A 23,306-nucleotide genomic window follows, 5' to 3' on the forward strand; every position below is an offset into this window, starting at 1 on the left:
ATTCAGTTCAAGTGTCCCTATGGAAATGCTGTCAATTTCTTAGCATTTTTAAGACTAATCTGTCTCAAGCAGCCTTTCTAGAGAGACACAGATCTTGATTCCAGCACAAACCTATGGGGACTTTGATGTTTGAGACTTTTCCTAAGTTTCCTCCATGTATTCATTCAGCTGACATGGTAGAGCTGTTGCCAGCAAGGCTGTAAGCGTCTTTAGGGAAAGGATATGAAATTGATTGAGGGAGGATAATATTTGGGAACACTCAAAGGTGGCTATGAATGCCCCTTTCTTCCTTGCAGAGCATTCCACAAATTCCTCCATTGTCTCCAAGCCAATGATGTTGAGTCCCTGTACCTGAGAGCCCTTGGGGTGTTTTGTGATTGAACACCTGAGCCATTGTTGCCCTTCTGCTCTCCTTCAAGCCAAGTTCAAGAAAATGTCACCTCCTAAACCCTGAGACTTGGGTCCATTTTTGCCTTGCTCAGGGGTGCTCCTCCAGCTCTGCAGTGCAGCAGCCCCAGGGACGCTGCCGTGGGGGGCATGGGGTGAATTGTGCTGGGCTGCCTCCCCTGGGCTTGCTGGCTGCTGCTGCTTGACAGAGCGTGCCAGAGTGCTGCTGCCCAGGCTGGGCTGAGACTGAGGACTTTTCATGGTTACCCCTTCATGATATATCTTTCCCTTGATGGGATTTCTTCTAACTCACTCTAGACTGCATTAGAAAGTTTTATTTCCATGCTTAACAAATTGAGGCTTCAAATTCTCATCTATATTTTCCCCTCCAGTCCCTTATGTGTTGGGGCTGGCTTCCCTTGGGGACAGGTGTATCAATGTACTGATCCCATCCCCTTTTATTGCTGCAGGAGTGCTTAGGAACACTTCAAATGGTCCTTTCCACTTTTCTTTAGGTGGCTTGTTGCTGTGCTTTCTGACATAAGACACAGTCCCCAGGCTGATGAGGATGTACCTGAGTATCCAAAGTCACCAGGGTTGGTCACAGCAGAGACTTGTGGAAAAATGAGAGCACTTTCCAAGAAGATGATAAGGGACTGAAATTATCATTTCCTATCATATGATTTTCTCTAGAAAGCATTGGAACTTTATAGTGCCTTCCATAGAGCATTTCCTATGGGCTCACTTTTTCTTTAGAAGCCACTGGAATTCTGCACCTCAAGAGAGCAAGGGGAAGCACTGGTGGCCACTTCAGTGAGTTTTCCTGGCCACTTTTATTCATTTCTGGTTTTAGACTCTGATTTGTTCTCTCAGTCTTGCTGCTGGGAATGACCTCCATGGGCTGAGTAGGTCCCATTTAACTGGGAGTGTTTTAGATAACTTTTGTACAGTTTCAGCTCTGAAATGAGAATCTCTATGGATGACATTCCAAAAGGAATAAATGAATCCTAATCTTAGTAGTTTTTCTTTTATTACTACTTGAGGTAATTCTTTGAGTTGGTTTGTTTTTTGGTTTTTTGATTTTTATTTTTTTTACCTTTTTGTTTTGTTTTGGTTTTTTGGGTTTTTGTTTGTTTGTTTGTTTGTTTGGGTTTTTTGCTATTGTTGCTATTGTTGATTTTGGGTGGTGGTTTTGTTTTGGGTCTTTTGTTTGTTTGTTTGTTTGTTTGTTTTTTTGTTTGGTTTGGTTTTGTATTTGAAAGTTTGTGGGGTTTTTTTGTTTTTCTGTTGGGGTTTTTTTGTGGCAAGGAAAAGCCTCTGGCCATACAGAAAATGGGTCCACAAACTGTAGAAGGGTTCCTGGCTGAACAAGGCCATGGCATTCTCCTGTGAGAATTGGAAAATCTGGTCTGCAGTTTACACAGTTACTCTGAAGACCATGTACTGTCCCCAGAACGAGACAGACCATGTACTGTCCTCCAACAGATACATCAAGGAAGAAGGAGCATTGTGCCCAGATGAAACCAAATGCCAAACACACACAAGTGGGAACTGCTAATTTGGCACACCTTAGCTAAAGATGCTTATGGTGTGACAGCCAATCAGTAATTAACATGCATGTGTGAATGCAGCTACTGAACCAAGGAGCATTAAGCATTAGTGGCCTGAGACAGTGTCTAGAGAAGGATAAATGTGCCAAAGTTGCTTAAAAAAGGGGAGCAGCATGTAGCCACATGGGCTGTGAGTGTCGTTCCTCGGCCAACTCTCCGTGGGACCCTCTTCCCTTTGGTGCCTGTGAACAGGGACTCTCTTTGCTGAAATGCAGTTCGCTGAAATGCAGTTCCCCTAAACGCGGAAGACTCCGAGCATCAGGTTCCCAGGCATAGCAGGAATCTATGGATGCACTAATGGAGCACTAACATTCTCACCCTGCTCTACTTACTTTACATTTGAATACAGGCTGGTAGAAGGAGAGATCTGGCTTTGATTTCTCCCCAAGTTACCTGTTGCACTTTCAGGTTAGGAGTACATGTAAAATGCAGCTAATCACTCTCTCTACCCATGAATATTCCACCAGTGGACTGACTTACAGAAACATCCTTTTTCTCTTTGTACCTTCCTAAGTGGTGCCATAATGAACAGAAGATTTGCAGAAATCACACAGAAAATCACCAAAACTGCTGAAATTAACACTCAATTCCATGAGAAAGGCTTCTGAGAAAATGCTTGACAGGATCACTGAACAAACTCAAGCTTAGAAGAGAAATATTCATTTTAGCACTGATCAAGGGGAAAGAAAAAGAAATGCTGTAAAAATTCCAAGTGGAAGATAAGGAGAAAGACAGGAAGCTGAGGAAGAGCAAGGCCCTGTCAGATGAGCTGTGGAAGGTAACTTTGTGCCCCAGCGCTGTCAGAGGACGTTCCCTGTCATTGGTGCAAGCAGCTGGAGACAGAAATACTGCTTGATTTGGGGGCCACAGTCTAGGTAAGTGCAGAGGTGGTTCAATAACGTGACATGAGGGAGTTCCCCCAGGGCAACTGGGATGCCTGAAAGAAGTGAACAGCTCAGCACAGCCTGGCCTGCTCGGCTGCTTTTCCTTCTGATCCTCCTGGGGAGGCTCTGACATTTCCTCTTCCCTGATGGAAGTGCAGCTGCTGCCAAGGGAAACGTCCCCATACTGACTCAGTGTTCCCTTTGCTTCCCAGATGTCCCATCTGCTGTCCCTGTCCAGGAGAGCTGCTCTGCACGGGAGGAGGAGACCGAGGGAGAGCCTGGGAACATGGGGGGCTGCAATCCCTGCTGATCTGGTTCTGTTTATGGATGGGTAGAGTTAGACTTGGATAGTTACAAGTGTAGGGATATTTACATACGTTGACTGATATTTGTGTAGGTATCTGTGTATGTATATTGTTATATTGATGCATGGATATTGATGGGTTTACACCTGTAGTTATATTTACATACTTGTACATTTTTGTAGCTGTGTAGTTCTATTGCTGGGGTTGTATGGATTTTTTTATTGATCCATTGATATTTGTATATTTATAGATATGTTTGTTATGTGTGTATTATAAGTCATATATGGAATGAAATACGTAATACATATTTACATCTATATATTCTTATGGATATATATGTATTTACTTCTACTTAAATATATATGGAGTTGCATAGTTCTAAAATTGTATTTATTTCATTCTGGATCTGAGATTCTTTAGAGAGGGATATTGATATTCCTGTGCTGGGGTCGGCTGTTGCTTGTCTCTGCCCCAGCACGGGAAAAAGTGGTTCTGGGTAGGCCGCGCTCTTGAAGAAGGAGTCTGGACTCTTGCTTTTAGGTCTTCAGTCGAGTTTATTATTTCTTATCTACAAAGATTTTCTGTCTGTCCAGCCGAGGTCAGATCAGCAAGACAGCCAAAGGCACTCTCTCTCGCCCACGAGGCGGTTGTCTCTTTTATAATGAAAATTACGTATTCGATATTTACCTTTACTTCCCAATACTTTCTGCCCTTGTTGGCAAGTGTACTCTTTCTATGAACCAATCCACACATGCCAACATCATCTTGAACATGGATGCCAAGGAGAAGAAAGAAGAAGGACAGGGCACGCCCAAATTCCTCCATCTTGGGACTCCTGATCCATGTACAGAATTCTAGACCCCCCTGTACAATACATAAAACCCCCCTGTACAGTGCATTCTAACTTAAGTTCTAACAAGTGAATAACATCCCCTCACCATTCAGACATGAAATTCTCTCATCTCCTCACCTTCAGGTGTCATTTCTTTAAAAGGATCAAAGTCAAGCCACCAGGTACTTTTGGCAACATTCCAGGGCCTCCGAGCCCCCCAAGGGTTGTCTCGGTAGCTCTGGACATCCGGAGTGATGTACTGAGTTCCCACATTCCTGTATTTGTATATGGGCTGTACAGTTGTAGTAATATGTAAAAAATTTAATTGTTAAACTTCAATTCATATTTGTGTATAGTGAGTTGTAGAGTTGCAATAAACTAATTTTTTAAACTGAAGTTGATATTTGTATATATTTACAAAGCACAATTATCTCAAAAAGAATTAGATTTAAACTTAAATTGATATTTGCATGTTTATACATTGGCAGCACAAGTGTAGCAATTTAAAACAAATTTCATTTTTAAACTAAAGGGTTTTTTGCATATTTGTACATTACTAGTGCAGGTGTAGCTATCTGCAATAAATGTAATGATTCAATTGAAGGAACTGTAGATTTGTGCTACCCAAAGCCAGGAGCAGATGGAAATGCTGCAGGATTTGGGCCATGGAAATCCCCGGCCATGCCCAGCACAGGCCCCACCTGCACTCAGGCTGGGCAAGGGCAGCGCAGATTTGGGATGGCAGCAGAGCCACACGTTGGCTCAGAACTCGCTGCCAAGGTCTGCTGAGAAAACTCCGGGGCTACACTGAGAGCAGAACTCCAAGCAGGAGCCACCTGGGGAGGACAAATCCACCCCCCATCCCACGGGCAGCTCTTCAGGAAGAGCTCCAAGTGTCCCCCTGAAGCTCATCCCAGAGCCCAGAAGCCAACAGGGATCCTGAGCCAGCTCCGCTGCCTTTGGCAGCACTTGGGCAAATGAGCTGCAGCAAGGGGGAGGCAGCAGTGACTGTGACTGCTGCAGGCTGGGGATGAAGGAAGGGCCATGGACACAAGTGCTGAGATGCTCCAAAATCCAGAAAGAGGCTGGAGAACCGGGAAGGAACAAGTTCTGACAAGCACTGAAATGATGGAAGCCCTTTGTGTGAAGTTCCCTGAAGGAACTACCAGGGATATGGATGCTATAATAAGTAGTACCAGAAGACACAAATGCAGTAACACCAGGAGATGGTCTGTATGACCCACAGGCAATGGCTGAGAAAAAGACCAAGTCTATATTTTATATTTTCTGTTTATTATAGTATCTATATTAAAATATATAGTATGTAGTCTACAGATGACAAATTACATATATAATAAATTCATATGTGTTGTGTGATACATTTTGGTATATTTTGATAAATGTTTTTATTTTGTACAGATTTGATATATTCCTCCAACTTGGGAGAGTGAAGATGTACAGCAGTCCAAAAGCTTCTGCCCACACAGCAATCAGCCCCGGCTGTGTGCATGCACACCCACCCACTGTCCTTGCTCTCCTCAGCACCTCGGGGCTGCTGTTTGCACAGAATTGGGATGAATTTAACTCAACAGAGCCACGAGTGGGGTGTCCAGCTTGTCATGAACACTCATGTGGCAAGGAACAACAGAGCTCTCAAATCACATCATCACAGGTCCTTTCATTCCTGCTGGGCACTGAGGAACTCCTAAAAGCACAAAGACACAGAGAAGAGGTGGAAAAAATTGGCATCATGCTACTGCTGGTATCCTCATGGAGGAAAATCTGCTGGGTTTCTTAAGGTCAAAGCTTTCCAAAAACTAGGAAAACTGCTCAGCACCATGAGCCCAATTGTGAGAGGTTTCCTTGACTTGGCAAAGCTGGGATGTTAACAGTGGACTCTGTCCTTGGCTCAAATCACCTGCCCTCACCTGCAGACAAAAGCACCACCACCAGCAGTAGCTACATCAGTCCATTTTATCAAAAAGCTGTGTTAAATACGGGAGACAAAAGGAAAACATATCAGACACTATGGATTAATGACAGGACCCTGTGAAACAGTTGCAAAGCAAAGGGCAGCAGCTTCTCTCTGGGACACTCCCTGTGCTCCAGGGCAGTCGGGCTGTCCAGCTGCCCAGGACCCGGCGCTGCGCGAGCTCTGCAGAGCTGCACAGCGGGGAGGCAGCTTCGGGCACCTCAGCCCCTGGCCAGGAGTGGCTTCGTGCTCTGGAGGGCTCCCTGTGGGCAAATGCAGGCTGCTGGCCTTCTGCTCTTGGCCCTAGCCTGGCCTTGCAGGGCTAATCCTCTTCCCTGTCTCAAATGTGCTAAAGACAGACTTGTTTGTTTCCAGCTCTGCACAGCAATGATTTGCACCACAAAATACTGAAGGACTGAAGCCTGAACTTCAGACCCTGCCTGAAGCCTCAACAACAGGACCTGAGCCAAAGCTGCCCTCTAGGTGACCCTTCCAACCAAATGTGCTGTGTATCTGCTCCTTAACCAAGTATTGCTATCAAAAGGATCAATGCATCCATTCACTGGGGAAACACGTCTGCACCTTTCTGCATTAGGAAAATGGACAAGGCCACACCTGGCCCTGGCTCCTCCTTGAGCCCTGGGCAGGCTCGGGCAGAAAACCAAGAGGAGAATGAAATCAGATGTCCCCCAGAAGAAGCTCTGTCACGTTGCCTGTCCAGCACTGTCAAAGCCGGGCTGCTCTCACAGCGCACTCGGAAGCCTCGTGGCCAGCAAAGGTGGAGGCTCTGCAGGATTTCCCAGTTCCCGGCCGTGGCTCTCCAGGGCTTGGCTGGGACAGCTTCCCCCAGCTGATGTGCCGTTCTGGATGAAGGGGAAAGCATTGGGGTATCTGCTGATGTATCTTTCTTAACCACTAGAGGCAACCTTTTGTAATAATGCTGGGGTGCATTGCTTGGCTTCTCCTTTTCTGACTCTTTCTTGCACTTTTGCATTGCAGTAAATGACACTATTCCTCCAGCTGGTGTCTGTGTCTGCATCTCCGACCCTCCCCACTATCAAAACAAACACACAGCCACTTTAGCACCAGACCTGCCTCTCTGCCAGCCCTTCTCTTGGAAAAATCCCTGATGGCCATCTCTGCAAAGGAAATTCTCACTTGGCAACTTCCTTTTCTGCAGGCAGCTGAGAAAAGGAGCCACTCCCAGCTCTGGACACCTCTGGAAACCAGCTGCTTTCAGCAGTCACAGCCCTGAAATATCAACCTCCTTCCTTAACCTGCCACTGGGAGCTCCCACCAAGAGGCCTTTTGTCCAAGGATGCCCACAGAAGAGCTCGAGGAGGGAGCAATTTGGAACACAACTCCTCCAGAGTTTAAACCTGCCTTTATCTAATGAGCACACACCGACCTGTCCCAAAGAGAAAGCAGGCAGGAAAGAGAAGCTGCTCTCCCACAACAGCAAACTCTCTGCTTTCTTCTGTTCCAGCTGGAGAGTGGAAAACATGGCCTACACCTCAGTGTGGGAAGGAACCTGGGAATTGGCCTCATCTGGGAGCCTAGCAGAGAGAAGTTTCCTAAAGACATGGAAAAGATTCTCTGGAAGCAAAAGATTATGGCAATAATTCTGCAAGGAAAAAAACCCAAAAAACCAAACCAAACCAAAACAAAAAAACCCACCAAACAAACAACAACAACAACAAAAAAACCCCTAAAAAAACACCAAACAAAAACAGAGTAATTGAAGCATTTCAAGAAGTTCCCAGACTGAAATTTGTGCCCCAACATGACAGCCTCAAAGTCTCTGTGGCGAGTCAGGAAGCTCAGGAATGAATCTGCAGGGCTTGGATAAACATCATTGGTGTGCGTCCCCCAGAGCACAAGCAGCTCCTCAACAAGACTTCAAGGCTGAGGGACAAAGCTTCCCCCTTCAGCCCTCCACTGTGGAGGATTTTGTGAACAGCTGGCTAGCTGACAAAGGTCACACTGATATAATACCGTTAGTTAAGGATGAAGGAGATGGGTATAGGAGCCAGCAGTCAGTGTCCAAACCTGGCAAGGGCACTGTGCCCTTGGTGCAACATCAGGATGGGGGAGAGGATGGTTAGTTAGAAATATGAAGAAAAGATGTGGACAGCTGCAACATAGTAGCCACAAGAATGCTAAGGTAGGTGTAGTTACCTGATAAGTAACTAACCAATGATGAGCTCGCCTTTTGCAATATGTATTGGCCTCATTAGCACCAATATAAATGTATGTGCCTATCAATAAAGTTTTGAGATTTGCTGATCACTCATATTGAGTGCCGCATTTCTTCCACCGATTACCACAAATGGTGACCCTGGACGTGAAACCGGTAACGGCAACCACGGTGGATCGGTGAACGAGTTCGGGTCCTACAGCAGCAAGGACGGCGAATAAGCATTGCTGAAAAAGGGAAAGGTGCCGTGCCCTGGGTGACCTTATAGAAGAGCCCGGCCAATATGTGCTGCCGAGACCTTGAAGGGCTGCAAAAACGTTGATGTTCTCAAAAATGGAAATGGAAAGGCAAGCAGAATATGATTTATTTACTTGCTTTTTAAAAAAGCATCAGGTTAAGGACATAGATTTGCAGAACGAGCTCCCACAGTTGTTAGCTTACGGGTATGCACAAGGAGTTTCTCAAAATCCTTATACAGTACATGAATTAACAGAGTGGCATAAGTTCGGGACCAGGAGTGCGACAGGGGCCGCGGGAGAGCCCGGGGCAGACGCGGCGGCGAGAACGCGTGTGGCAGTGGTGGCATGCTCGGTGCCGGCGGCACTTACGCGCACCGCGGGTCCAGTGACGCGCACGGTGACAAAAACTCACACGGCAGCTGTCCGTGGAGAAAGCGCACAGATCGCGAGGGAAGTGCCAGCCAGGGCCGGGCCAGCCAAGGTGAGACGCGGGGGCCGAATACACGGCAGCGACAAGCGCAGTGCCAGTGATAGCGGCGCGGACGTGCACCAGTAACACGAAACCCGAAAGCTGGAGCTGGGAGGGCTTTTTCACTTTTTGCAAGCGCACAAGAGCACCAGCGGTGTGGGACATTCTCCTGCTGGCTGTGGGTGTTGGCGCAGAGCCAGGGGGAACCAGCCCGAGCGGAGATCCAGGCAGAGCGGAGCCCAAAGGAGACGGGGCTGCGCGGGTCCGGGCGAGGGCGTTCCTCTCCACACCCCCGAGGTGGCACAGGCTGAGGCTGTGCTGGAGCAGGTGGAGACGGGGCGGGAGCTGACATTCCTCAAGGCACCGCCCTGTCACAGCTGCCTGGCAACCACAGCAGCCAGCCCATCGCAGCAATTCAAACAAGTGTCTGAGAAAAAACAGGTCAGGAATTTTCTTCAAGATCAGGATGGAAAACTTCTGAAAATTCACACAGTGCTTTATCCAGCTTTTCATAAAAAAAAAAAAAAAAAAGGGCAACTCCACAGAAAATGCAGCAGATGTTTCACGGGGCACTTCACCCAACTGTTCCACAGGCTTTACAGTTAGTTTACCGTTTTGTGGTTTTTTTGTAAATGTGTTTGCTTTTTTAAAAGTGGTAGAGTATTTGGGTTTGATGGCTTAAAGTTTGATGACTTCATTGCCTTTCCCTTACCTGAGGCAGGAACAACCTTTTAAGGGAACAGAATCTAAATAAACTTCCTAGTTTCTGTTTGGACTACATGTGAGAAGATTTAAACTGTAATATTTCTGTATACTATGGTCTTTATGGTCTTTGCTCTCTTCTATTCATTAAGAGATGGCATTAGATAAATGGATGTAAATGTGCGAATTGTTTTTGTACTGTCCTTATTTTAAGTGAAATTATTTGTGTTTGAAATTATCTGTCATCTTTCTCAGTTTTGTTTTAAAATATCTCTGCGAACTGTCCAGCTTTACCAGCCTGTTATCCTTCAGTTAATGATTGTTGTCAATCAGTAAGAAATCTCAGTGTAACAAAATGCCACCTGGATTCATCAAAAAAACAAAAAAAACCAACAAAAAGCAACAAAACAAAATTAAAAAAAAAAAGGGGGAACTGCTTTTATTATAAAAAATTATTCCCTGGGAAACAAAATGTCGTGTAAAGATGAAAGTATTAGTAAAGATTTAATTACTCAAGGTGTCTTGGAAGACAAAGCATTTGGGAAAGGTGAATCAGATCCTGTTGTGGGGTCATCAGTCGATTCCCCAATGATTCAAAGTTTTAAGAATTATTTATATTAAGTTTATAACCTTTGTTATTTTCGGTTTTTGTAAGTAATGCTGATAGATAGCGATTGTTGTTAATACTAGATGAATACTTTGGGAAGGTTGTCTTAACCCCTTCAAGCACTTCTTGTTAGGGAGTTTTCAGATTTTTGTGATGAGAGTTGTTGTTGGTGTGTTGTTGTGGTGTTTGCAGCCGGCTTTCATGTGTTTTTCTATTTTTTTTGTGTGATCACCTGCAAGACACGTGTCTCTTCAAGATCCTGTCTTTTTATTTCCTAACTATTTAGATGTTTCTGAGGGTTTTTATCCAAATTGCCAGTTTTGTGGTTCTTTTATTATTATTACAGAAATACTCCAGCAGAGAATTCAAGAAGTGTGCTGTGTTTAGAAAATCTCTGTCTTGACAGAAACTTCAGAAGGATTCAATTATTTGCTGGTTTGATTGGTTTGTAACCCTGAGGTTTCTTGTTTATAACAGCTGTTTTTAAAAGTCCTGTTTAAAAAATGTGTTAAGTGATACTCACCAATTAGAGTTCGGGCTCTGGCCAAGCTCTGAATCTATTTGGATAGAGTGACTGACAATCGACCCAGATGTTTTCTGCATCAAATAGTATTCAAGTCCTTTTGACTTGGCAATTTGACCATCTATGACGGCTGAGCCATTTTCAGAGGTGATTTGGAGAAACATGAATCCGGACATGATTTCTCCAATTCTCTGTCATTTTAAGGTTTATCAGCTGTCACAGACTCTGGGATAAGAGTTCAGTGTTGTAGTGTTTGGTAATTTTCTGATCTTGTATGTGTTGTTGATGGTGTGTATTATCTGAATTTATTCCTAATTACTCTTATCTTAACATTTCTCTATGTAACATTGCAAAATGAAACCAGGACCCATTCTTCACCTCTAGGATTTTGAGAAAATTCTTCAGTCCTGCGGGGACATGGGATTTGTTTGTGTTTTAACAGGTGCAAAGTCCAGATGGATTTCAATGAAGAATGTGAAACTCTATCAAGAGCAAGAGAAATGTTGACCATTCAACAAGCAAAGAAGACAGACAGATATTGGACTGTGTGACACAGGGCAGTGTCCGGAGACGAGACCTTAACCTCCCTATACAGCTGACAGTTTGGTGTGGAACTAAATACTTACTAGGTGCACTTACTCAGCAAAACAGAAAAACGGGGGAGGCGTGGGCCTTGGAATGGATATCTCCTCCACTTCAACAGCATAAAACCCTCTTTCAAAAAATCGAAATTTTGGCTGATTTCATCAAGGAGGGTTGTGAACGGACACTACAGATCATGGGAAAGGAGCCTGCTCAGATACGGGTACCAATGAAGAAAGATACATTGACCTGGTACCTGATAAACAGTATGGAATTACAAGAGGCACTGTTAGGAGCCGGAAGTGTGATCGCCACTGATGATATCCCCAATATACCGTTGAATTGGGTAGGGCAATGGGGTTGGACTCAATGCCCAAAAAGGTCACAGAAACCCCTGGCGGATGCCATAACAGCCTACACAGATGCAGGAAGAAAATCCAGAATTGCTGCAGTGACCTGGCAGGAAAAGGGACAATGGCACCATCAGATTCTCCAGGCCTCCGAATTGGATACTTTACAAACCATGGAGTTATTGGCTGTTGTTTGGGCCATGATGCATTTTTCTGGGCCCCTCAATATAGTGACAGATTCTTTGTACGTTGCTGGAGTATGCGAGCGAATAGAAGATGCCTCTATAAAAGAGGTTCAAAACAGGAGGTTACATGAGCTGTTTATACAGTTACAGAGGGCAATTAAGCTGAGGAAGTATCCTTTCTCTGTCATTCATATCAGAAGTCATAAGTGGGATATTGGTCTAGGAAAGGGTAATGCCTGAGCAGATAAGCTAGTCTCAATCACACATGTGACTCCAATTCCCAGGCAGACTGTGGCCAGAGAAGCACACTCCATGTTTCACCAAAATGCAAAAGGCCTCCATAGAGAATTTCAGATATCTATGGAAGAGGCACGGGCAATAGTCAAAGCCTGTCCCATATGTAGTCATCATAACGGGGGCTGCGGGTTAGGTCTAGGAGTTAACCCCAGAGGGCTGAATACAAATGAGACCTGGCAAATGGATGTCACACATGTTGCTGAGTTTGGAAGGATAAAGTATGTGCATGTTACTATAGACACCTGTAGTCATTTTATATGGGCCACAGCACAGACTGGTGAGAAAGCAGGGCATGTAGAGAGGCATCTCAGTAGCTGCTTTGCAGTAATGGGAGTGCCACGGCGTATTAAGACAGACAATGGGCCTGCCTACTGCAGCAAAAGAATAAAGCAGTTCATGCAAATGTGGGGGATAGAACACGTGACAGGCATCCCTAATTCCCCGACAGGACAAGTGATGGTAGAAAGAGCTAATGGTACCCTGAAAAGATATCTAGGTAAATACAAAGATATTAGAGAGCCGCAAGAAAGGTTGCTAAAGTGTCTATTTGTCTTAAAGCACCTGTGTGTTTTTGGGGAAAGCAAAGTTCCTGCTGTAATTCATCATTATGTAACAGAGAAAGATAGTGTGAGGCAGGATGTATGGGTAAAATACAGAGATCCCAAGACAGGACAATGGCAAGGTCCTGCTAAGGTATTATACTGGTGCCGTGGATATCTTTGTGTTTCTACCCCTACAGGATCCTTGTGGGTAGCTGCTAAATGGACCCCAGCAGCCGTGTTAGATGGAACCAGACCCCAGAAAACTGAGCGAAGAGGACCGTCGGCGAGTGGAGGCAAAGCTGCTGATCACCATTCGACCGATACTTCTCAAGCTGAAAGGACACTGTAGCTTTGCCATTGACCGAGCGATTGATCGGTGTCAATCTCTAGACAATATACTAAGCCTGCTTCCATCGCTTCATACGTTTTATCGTAGAAGGCCTAAGAGATTAGCTTGTATTAAGTGTCAAAATACTCAGTGTGCTGCATGGATATTGCCTTTTTGCGGGGCTTGTCAGCAAACTAAGTGGGTGCTTCAGTCCCAGTTACCTGAGCTGTGGTGCAGAAGCTGTACATTTTATTGGCAGTGGGATTCCTGGCAAGCAGAACTCCAGGCCTTTACAGGGTTACCTGGCTGCCAAGGGTTACAGCTCTATGAGTCCCCAGAACAGAAAATTCTCGCATGGTTTAGGTGGGAAACACAGCACTTTGCCAAACACACTTTACAGCAATCTCAATTGTGTATCTTACTGTCTAAGTGTGGTTGGGGTATTCCCCTCTCCCAGTTAGATGTAGTAAGTCCGATTCTGGGGGATCAAGATCCCAACCAAGCGTAGGACGATTGTTTAAGGGTTCTAAAAAGATTAAGTCTGGGCAGCTTGAGAAAGAAAAAGGGGAAAGGAAAGAAGAGACTTTCTTAACAGTTTGTGAGCAACCTGTTAATTTCCCAAATGTCTGGATGGTTCAAAACAGCGCCCGGGAAAATCAGGGTGATGTGGCAGACTTATGCTGCTGTTTTACTCATATTTACCCTCTTAATAGACAGCCCAGACATTGCCAAAGGAGTGAGAACCCATCAAGCATGGGCCCCACCTCAGCCCAAGACTAATATTTGGATCACCATGGCAAATTTAACTAACCAGGAGGCTATTTGCTTGTCATTATCTTCTCCCGGCAATCCATTTACCGTTTGATTGGACTACCGGCAGATCCCTGGCCATGCCCATCAAAAATACCCACCTGCAAAACCAATGACGCCAGGGTCAGTGTAGATAACTGGGACCAATGGATTTCTCATTTTCCTATAGCACCGCAGGAACCCCAAGATTTGGAACTGTTAGGCTCAGTGATAGTGGATGCATGCCTTAGGTTTAAGCATAAAAGTCAGCTGCCAGCCAAGAACTATTCTACTATTGTAACTTCTAGCATGGCCATTTACCGTAATGCAACAACTTGGTGCAATTATACCACAAAGAGGGTGTCAATCTCATCAAATGACCCTATTCAATTACCAGCAGGTTTCTTTTTAATATGTGGGGACCGTGCTTGGCCCAGTGTCCCATCGATGCTGAACGGGGGGCCATGTACAATTGCACGGTTGTCTCTACTCACACCCAATACATCCATGATCCTGAATATGAGCCACCGCTATCATAGAATTAAAAGAATGGCCCCTGCATTTACTGCTGACTGCAAAGATGATGTAAAACTTTGGTCCCCAGGGGCCATAGTGGCAGCATCCTTTTTGGCTCCAGGGGTATCAGCAGCAGGTGCCCATGCCATTTTAAACAAGCTACGATGCTGGCTTGCTAAACAAACTAATGCCACTTCTTTGGCACTTTCTAGCTTTTTGCTTGATGTTGATTCTATTCTCCATGCAACGCTTCAGAATAGAGCTGCAATTGACTTCCTTTTACTGGCACAAGGCCATGGTTGTGAGGAATTTGAGGGCATGCATTGCATGAACCTCTCTGATCATTCCCAGTCCATCCACTCCCAGCTCTCTGAGTTGCGAAGGTTAATTGGAAACTTACAGGTAGAATCGGGCTCTGGTATTGATGAATGGCTCAAATCTTTAGGCTTGGGATCATGGTTGCACTCTATTCTTAGAGTCATCATTATAGTAGGCATTATAGCTTTGTTAGTAGTGTTAGTTTTGCCTTGTTTTTTGCATGTGCTTACACAACATGGTTCAAAAAATGATACTTGCTGCATCTAATCAGACTATGCTTGTGCAACAGAAAAACAGGGGAAGTGTGGAGGATTTTGTGAACAGCTAGCCAGTTGACAAAGGTCACACTGATATAATACCCTTAATTAAGCAAGAAGGAGATGAGGATAGGAGTCAGCAGTCAGTGTCCAAACCTGGCAAGGGCACTGTGCCCTTGGTGCAACATCAGGATGGGGGAGAGGATGGTTAGTTAGAAATATGAAGAAAAGATGTGGACAGCTGCAACATAGTAGCCACAAGAATGCTAAGGTAGGCGTAGTTAGCTGATAAGTAACTAACCAATAATGAGCTCGCCTTTTGCAATATGTATTGGCCTCATTAGCACCAATATAAATGTATGTGCCTATCAATAAAGTTTTGAGATTTGCTGATCACTCATACTGAGTGCCGCATTTCTTCCACCGATTACCACAGGCCTCAACCCACTACTTTTATCCCAGCAAGTACAGTGAGACAAGAGCACTCCTTTAGATCCAGTGCATTGAATTCAGCAAAGCCTCCCCAGCCACTCCCAGCTGAGATGTTCAGGAATCAAAGGAGGAAGCTCCACCATGATTTCATTGGCAGTAATGGGGACATGCCTCTGGAAGTGCTGCCAGCTGAGCCAGGGGCTGGGCCTGGGGGGGACTCATGTGCCCCCATTGCCCTCTCAGGGCAAATGCCGTGCCTGCAACACCAAGGAAATGTAATGAACACTGCCTTGGGGATTTCATAGAGACAGAAAGGCAAAATGGAGCAAACTTTGGTTTAATGATAAAAACAGATTGTGTCTCAACAAAGACAAAATGTGAAAAGTTGAAGCATAGAAACACCAAACCTGTTACATTTATTGCTAAATCTAACACTACTGATACATCTTGAATAATACTTATATATCTTAGCTAATAAACAGAGAGATTACTATCATGTAAACTAATAGAAGAATAAACAATCCTAAAAACTTGAAAAACAATCTTATTTCTATCTATCCTCTTGACGCCTAACTCTTGCTAGCCTGGGCAAATGCAGGGCTAATTTGGCCTTTTCTTCTTGGGGAGAGGCTGTGCATCCTTGCGTGGGCGATGTCTTCTTCTGTGCTTGTTCCTCTCCTTGATTGTTTCAAACTCCCTGGAAGACAGGAAACAAACCATCCGTTGTTAACTTCATACACACCATTAAGCCAAGCGCCGAGATCTCCCTTTTTGGATGAATTTCCATCTTTTCAGGCTGTGACACATTTGTAAAGTGATCAGCACCATGAGTCTCATCTTTCTGGTTTCAACTCTTTGAAATGTCTTCCTCCTTTTGCTTCATCGTAGGTTTAATTGGATCAGCAGCACCAAAGCAAGCTTTGATGCATGTGTTCCTGCTTGTACGAACTGTGTCTTGTTGGGGCATGGCAAGGTTTCACTGGGATGCTGGGTTTGAACGAAGCTGTTTGGGTTTCAAGTGGGCTGTAAGCTTGAGCAGGGCTGCCAGGGGTGATCCTGCAAGTGGCCTCAGCTTGCCCTGTGGTGCCTTTGGAAAGGGTCAGCGTGCTTTAGGCCAAAGGGGCAGCTGGGAGCAGAAGGAGGAGGAGCTTGCGCACCGTTGGCACTGCCCGCACGGAAAGGGGCCTCCCGCCGGCTGGGGCGGCTGGCGCGGTTGGCAGCAGGGACACTCCGCGCTGCCAGCCCGCTTGCGGCTTCTCTTCCCTGTCTCCCCAGTCTCCTTTCTGGGAGGGCTTTTCCTCCTCTTCCGTTTGCCCGCAGTCTGGGAATCAAAGAATCCTTATCAGTGCTTCCTTCCTCTCAGAAAGCTGGAATTCACAGCATCCACCCCAAAAATCTATTGGCCTAAGCAAATTCTTCCAAACCCCGAAGAGCTGAGAAAAGGGCTGGATATGGCAGGGGGCTGCGGCAGGCTGCCAACCATGGAGGTTGGAGGAAAATACTCCCCTTTACCACAGTTCTAAGGGGGTGGGATAAATACGTGGCTATCCATAGTTCTACATGTCTGATTTCTACCTCTCTGCCTAACATCTATTTATCTCTGGTTTTCCTCCCCACATGTCTAGGGCATGGCTTTTACATTCAATCACACTAGTGAAGACACATGATTACCTATATTCAGCTACCCAAAATGATCTCTCTCTCTCCCTCTCTCTGTCTCTCTCTGTGAAGCAAATTGTTCTTTGCTGGTAAGGAAAGTATTAAAGGTGCCATGGCACCGGCAGCTCCTTCTTGGGGATACGCTGGGGTGCTACAAAAGATCTCTAAAATTTGGCAGCATCTCCATGAAGGCAGCCCAGATGGCTGATGTTAGCAAGCAGTGGGGAATGAAAGGTCTGATTGGAATCTGAGGGTGCCAGCCCTTGAGAAACTGATTTGTAGAGAGTCAAAGCCCATTTTGGTGGTGGTGCTGCTGCTTTGTTGGGTCAAAGTTGTGCTCCAGAATTCCGTATTTTAGGGTAGCAGCACAAGAAAGCCCCGGGCAGCACCTGCTGCGCCTCTCCCAGTGCGTGGGACCAAGGGAGCCAGGCAAAGCGGTGTCTGGCGTGGCTTGCCAGCAGGGCTTGTGCCCTTCTGCCCGTTTCTTGACCCTGCTGGCATGTCTGGATTTTCTTCCCACTCACCTGAGCAAGAGTGCTGCTGGCAAGTTTCTGCTCTTTTTTCCAGCAGTAGTAGTATTCCACACACTGTGCCACGGTCTTACTCGGGATCTGTTGTGAAGAGAAAAAGAAGGAATCTGAAACAGCCGTCCTGTAGGGTGCATTGGAGAACAACGAGATTACAGAGTAAAGTAGGAATTAAAGTCACGGAGAAAATTGAGGAGGGTGTAAAATGAAATCAATATGCAGGAGTCAGAGAGGCATTATGCAATGTAATAAACTGAGTTTTATGCTACGTGGTAACACATATAATGCACAGATCAACACCAAGTCCCTCTAGCAGAGTTCTTCTTTGCCCCGTTCACTGCAGTTATCCCAGCACAAGGTGTTGTGGAAGCAGCAGCACACCTGGGAGACAAGTTTAACAGAACAGAGCTTTGTCTTCCAAAACAGCCTGGAGAGAAGGGCTGCAGAGGCCGGATCACCATTTTCACGCAGGCCTTCCATGTCCTGTTCTGTGACTGCTTTAACAGTTTTGGTACTTGAGAAAAGAGGGACATAGGTGCAGTATTTGGTACCACAATAGTCAACTTGTCCTTCTGATGATCTGCCAAGGTGAGGAATGTCCTGTGGCTTTACCTGCTTCTGGATGAGATGGAAATCCTTGCCGTAGGTGTGGAAAGCCTTTTGGAAGGCCTCCTTCTCCTCAGGTGTCCATCTATCAGAGCCTGGCAAGAAAAAGCAGCAGCTGAATTGATCCCTCTAGCCACTTGAAGCAGATCCCACTGGCTGCCGAAAGCAAGCTGGCTCCAGCCGTCATTCACGTGTGTGCATGTCTGCTCCCTCAGAAGGTGATGAAGACGAGAGCAGGCATTCCCCAGGGAAAAAAGCATGGAAAACGAGTCAAGCTGAAGGAGTCGATGCTGGTGCTTTCCCTGCCCCCAGAGAAGGCGAGATCGTGTGCTGGTTTAAAGCACAACTAATTGAAGCAGAAATGCTTGACACGGCCATTAAGGGCACGGCAGCATGTGTCAGTGAAGGAAGAAGCTGGGCTTAGGTTACCTGCGTAATGATAATCAGCCAAGGGATGGCCTTGAGCTGTTGAAGGCCCCCCCGAGAGCAACATCTCCAGAGCCTCCTGCAAGATGCAAAGGAAAAAGGCTTGAGCTGCCCCACAACACAGAAAAGGAGCCAAACCCCACCCATGCTGCCCTTCAGCCGCTTTGCGTCTTCAGCTGAGGATTCAGGCCACTGGATCTCATATGGGTCAAAGATTGTGCTTTGCTCCCAGTCCCTCATTTTTGCTGCCCGGCCCTTGGCTCCTGCTCCCAAGGGTAGCATTTTCCTTTCCAACTCCATGATTTTGCTCCTCCTGCACCCTGAATTGCCTCAGCTGACTGCGGCTTCTGGGAATTGCCCCTCAAAATGTCTTAGAGAACACAGATCTCCAGGAGGTTTTCAAGGCAGCAGGCTGCAGGACCCTGCGGCGCTGCCTCCAGGAGAGATCTTGTCCCTGCTGGAGCCATTTGGGCTCAGCCCTGCCGCAGCTGGACGAGACACAGCAGGCAGCGAGTGCTCTGCTGCTTGTGAACTCCCTTCTTCAAGGAGCAGCCAGGAAAGGCTGTCCCGCTGCCCGGGCCTTATCAATTCCCTGCCCACTCTTGCCCGCGCCCAAACAGCCGCTTCCTACCGGAACGCTGCCGCGAGCCTGGTGCAGGCAGTGCAGGGCGAGCTCCAGCTGAGCTGCTGCCCCGGGAAGGCCACGGGAGCTGGCCATGTCCAACAGTTCTCTGACTGCAAGCACAACAAAAACCCACCCAAAGTCAGCCTTGAGCCAACAAAGGGGAATGCTTGCCATACAAGGCAGAAGGAAAGCACAAGAGCTAAAGCCTGCAGCTTGGAGAGCACGAAAAGGAGAGCAAAGCAAGGGGCAGCTGAAGCAAGGGCCCACCTAGTGCTGCCTCTCCCTTCCATGCAGCTTTTGGCATAAGGAGTGGGGGCCAATCTCCCCTCTTCCAGTGGCAGATGCCCCTGACCCATTTGGAGAGCAGCACAGTTGCTCTTTTTCCTGCTCTGCTGCAAAAGCAGAGCATTCTCCTTGCCCCTACCACTTCCACAAGGGAAGATGGGCATGACAAGGAGAGAAGCAGAGCCTGCCAAAAGCTGCCATTTTACCCAAAAACCAGCATTTTACATGCCCGACTATCTCAGGAGTGGAAGGAAAGCTAGACAGCTACCTCTGTCCGGTTTATCCAGGTCAGGGTCGTCTTCCTCCAAGGGCTTCCAGACCAGGGTTGCAGGCTCTTCAGCCTCACTTGGCGGCCCGGTCTGCAGCTCGGGGAGCTCGGCCTGAAAGTCACTGCCAACATTGATGTGTCTAGAGGAAGAAGGAGTAGGACGTAAGAAAGGCAAGTGGTCAAGAGACACCTGGCGTGCAGCCACGGCCTTGGACCAATCCCACCCTGACTCTGAAAGAGCAGCTGTCCTGCTCGCTGTCCCTCAAGTTTGCTGTCCTTTAACCCTAGGCCAAAACTCACGGCTCAGTGTGGGCTCTCACTTTCCTTTTCATTGTGCCTCTCCTTTCCACCTGAAAGAGATCAAAACAACGCTCCAGATAAAACTCATTCTGCCAAGATGTGTCGGTAGCCTGCTTCTCATCCTCACCACTGAAAACCCCAAGCTCCTCTGTCCCAGCTCCCCTCCATTAGGTGTCATTGCTGTGTTTTTCACTTGGAATTTCTGAGGCAGGTCCCTCTAGCAGTCTGCAGCTTCCTGAAGAAGGAAAGCTGAAGGGCAGGCACTAGAGTGCCTTGAGTCTTGGGGCCAGTGAGAAGAGCCAAGAGGATGCATGGAAGATGCACTACTGCAGGCTTGGGTTGGATGGAAGGAAAAGGTTCTTCAGCCAGAGGGGGCTTGGGCACTGGAACTGCCTCCCCAGGGAAGGGCTCCCAGCACCAAGGCTGAGAGAGCTCCAAAAGTCTTTGGACACTGCTCTTGGGCACAGGCTGGGTTTCTTAAGGCTGTCCTGAGCAGACCCAGGTGCTGGGCTCCATGATCTTTGGGAGTCCCTTCCAGCCCAGAAAATGCTGTGATACTGTGATTGTGTTCCTGAGAAGCACCACTCAAGAGGACATTTCACAGCTGCCTCTGACCGTGAGGCAGAGCCAGCCCTACACACATTGAACAACACAGACAAATCTATAGCAATATCTCTCTGGAAAAGAGATGCAAGGCAGGTGGAAAAAAATCAAAAAAGCTATGAAAATAGAATATTGTTCCAGTGTCTGTAAGTGATGTAAGTATGTGAGTACATAAGAATTGCTACAACCAGATCATTTCTGAGGATGAAAGCCAGTACTGCAGACAAGCCCAGCAAACTGCTTCCATGCTCTGATGGGCAGGCATCCCAGAGGAGAAGTCCCATCCTTCTGGTTTTTGAAGCTTTGCAGGAGGTGTGACCAGAGTGAGGGTGTAACAGGATTAGTGGACACTGAACCCCTGACCTCCCCCGGAATGACCAATTGGCTTTGGGGTTACCACAACGTAAATGGGTGCTAAGAACTTCTAATCAGGTGATCAGTGGACGAGAATCTACAAGTGCACTGTGACAGCTCCCTACATCCTCTATGGAAAGGTCTGTATTTCCCCTGGAGGCAGCATTATTCCTGGAGAAGTTGCAGCCTGCTTTCATGTGCAACCTCGTCTGGGGAAAGTGACCACACACCGTGTCTGTGGTGGTTGGTGGCAGAGCCAGCTGGAGCCTCCTGCTGTTCTGTGAGTGCTTTGGGGCCCATGGGTATTTTCTTACCTTGCACAGTGCCAAAGTGCTGTGGGGATGCCTGGCGGCAGACGAGGAGATGAGGATGTCGCTGCAGAGGCCAGCTATGGCGCTGAGTGCAGAAGGTGGCTGCTGAGGGACAGCCAGGAGCAGATGCTGCAGCTGCTGCTCCAGTGCTGCTCCACCAGTGTTCCACCAACGGCCGCAGGAGCAGCAGACAAGGGCAGTTGCTATGGGCACAGCCCAACATTCCATGCAGAACCCCAGGGGAACCATGGGACAGAAACAGGGATAGGCCACCTTTGCCCCTTCTACTTCTTCTGCTGAGAGTTTGCTCTGAGGAGCTCCCCATTGGGGCTTTTCTCCTCAGCCCTCTGGACGGGGAAAAGCAGAGCAGGGACAGCTCTGGCTCTCCTCTGTGCTTCTCTGTAAGGTGCCTGCAGCTGAACAGGCAGAGGAGGCTGGCTCTGTCCAAGGGCCCATTCCACATTTCCTGCACTGCAGAACCACAAGGACTCCTGCCGCTGCCTCTCCTCTGGCTCTGAGAGGAGCTAGAGCTTGCAAATCGTTCCATGCAGAACCAAGTGCAGAGCTTTCTCTCCAAGTGGCGGCATTCATCCTGCCCCCTTTCTCAATTGTCTGGTGCCCAATAATGTCACTTGATGTTTTCCCTCCTTTGGCCTGCTGAGCTGGTCTCTCACCTCAACACCCCATCCCAGAAACTTGGAGAATCGGGATGTTTCTCAGGGGAGCTGATGGGGACACACACACTGGGGCAGTGCACCAGCATTGCTGTAGTCAACAGGTCATGCAGAATTTCTAGGTCTCTCTTCCAGCTCCCTTGAAGAAGGGAGAATGTTCATCTCTACTACTCTGGCATTCCTCTAAGGAAGGAACACCAAGAGAATTTCTTTTCCACACTAATGACCTTCAGCTTTGTTTGAATACTTAGGTGCCAGATATGGCAAAACCCAGCCACTTGTACTGCTTCCCTGCCTAAGGTTTAAGCAAAAGCAAATCTTGCTTCCTTCCCAGCCTGCATGTTACACCTACGCCAGCCACCAGCTGGGAAAACACCTGGAACAAGGCCCACTGCAAGGCAGATACTTTGTAGGCTCCAGACCCGCCTGCACTGGCTCCAGCAGGCAAGGGCAAGCTTTGGTCACTTCCCAGAAGCAGCCTGGCCTTTCCCCCCTGCCTCGCCCCCCGCCATCCTCCACAGCCCCTGCTGCCAAAGCCTTGCTAGGCAGAGCCATTTGCTGGGATCGGTAAAAGAGTGACTTGGATTCTTCTTTGGCGCAAATACCAAAGCTGTGAGAAGGGAGAGGATCAGGTTCACAGCTGCTCTGCTTTAGCTGAGGACATTACTGGAGGCTCAGAGCCTGGTCCTTTAAAGAGAAACTGATCTGAACTCCTGGTGTCTTTGTGGTGCATGTGGATGTTTCTTTTCTAGAATCAGAGAGGTTAGAAAAGTCCTCCAAGGTGCTCAAGTCCATCTGTCCCCCAAAACGAAACAAAGTTATGTTGCTGGGCAACCAAAAGGCCTCAACCCACTACTTTTATCCCAGCAAGTACAGTGAGACAAGAGCACTCCTTTAGATCCAGTGCATTGAATTCAGCAAAGCCTCCCCAGCCACTCCCAGCTGAGACGTTCAGGAATCAAAGGAGGAAGCTCCACCATGATTTCATTGGCAGTAATGGGGACACGCCTCTGGAAGTGCTGCCAGCTGAGCCAGGGGCTGGGCCTGGGGGGGACTCATGTGCCCACATTGCCCTCTCAGGGCAAATGTCGTGTTTCCAACACCAAGGAAATGTAACGAACACTGCCTCAGGGATTTCATACAGACAAAAAGGCAAAATGGAACAAACTTTGGTTTAATGATAAAGACAGATCATGTCTCAACAAAGACAAAATGAGAAAGGATGGAGCATAGTGAACACGTAACCTCTTACATGTAATGATAAATAACATACTATTAATCTACTAGTAATTTAATACAACTTATCATCTAATAGTACTAATACATCTTTTATATTATTAATGTA

The 23,306-nt window shown here is 47.0% G+C and overlaps 1 protein-coding gene across 3 annotated transcripts; it reads right to left on the bottom strand.

The window, feature by feature from the left end:
- Positions 1 to 15,644: 15,644 nt before the first annotated feature.
- LOC135278337 (zinc finger protein 541-like) lies at positions 15,645 to 21,554 on the bottom strand. 3 transcript variants are annotated; one of them, XM_064384895.1, is made up of 8 exons: positions 21,291 to 21,554; positions 20,020 to 20,069; positions 19,720 to 19,859; positions 19,173 to 19,276; positions 18,545 to 18,620; positions 18,122 to 18,210; positions 17,507 to 17,593; positions 15,645 to 16,020 (listed from the first exon to the last, which is right to left on the bottom strand). In XM_064384895.1, exons 1-8 carry the CDS (start codon positions 21,534 to 21,536, stop codon positions 16,012 to 16,014), a joined length of 801 nt encoding a protein of 266 aa, XP_064240965.1. In that variant the 5' UTR covers positions 21,537 to 21,554; the 3' UTR covers positions 15,645 to 16,011. The 3 variants fall into 3 exon arrangements, 1 of the variants encoding a protein (XP_064240965.1); XR_010345854.1 differs by having other exon boundaries at positions 17,507 to 18,210; XR_010345853.1 differs by lacking the exon at positions 15,645 to 16,020 and adding an exon at positions 16,582 to 16,644 and having other exon boundaries at positions 17,507 to 18,210.
- Positions 21,555 to 23,306: the final 1,752 nt, after the last annotated feature.

This window comes from Passer domesticus, chromosome 11 (assembly GCF_036417665.1).
Source record: "Passer domesticus isolate bPasDom1 chromosome 11, bPasDom1.hap1, whole genome shotgun sequence".
In the NCBI taxonomy this organism is placed as follows: domain Eukaryota; kingdom Metazoa; phylum Chordata; class Aves; order Passeriformes; family Passeridae; genus Passer; species Passer domesticus.

Excerpts from the sequence above, each read along its gene's own strand:
- LOC135278337 (XM_064384895.1), bottom strand. The coding sequence starts at position 21,536 with ATGGTTCCCCTGGGGTTCTGCATGGAATGTTGGGCTGTGCCCATAGCA. Across the intron at positions 19,860-20,019 it reads GTGAGAGCCCACACTGAGCC|ACACATCAATGTTGGCAGTG; the intron begins GTGAGTTTTGGC and ends TTCTTCCTCTAG. Across the intron at positions 17,594-18,121 it reads TCCATCTCATCCAGAAGCAG|ATCCCGAGTAAGACCGTGGC; the intron begins GTAAAGCCACAG and ends TCTTCACAACAG.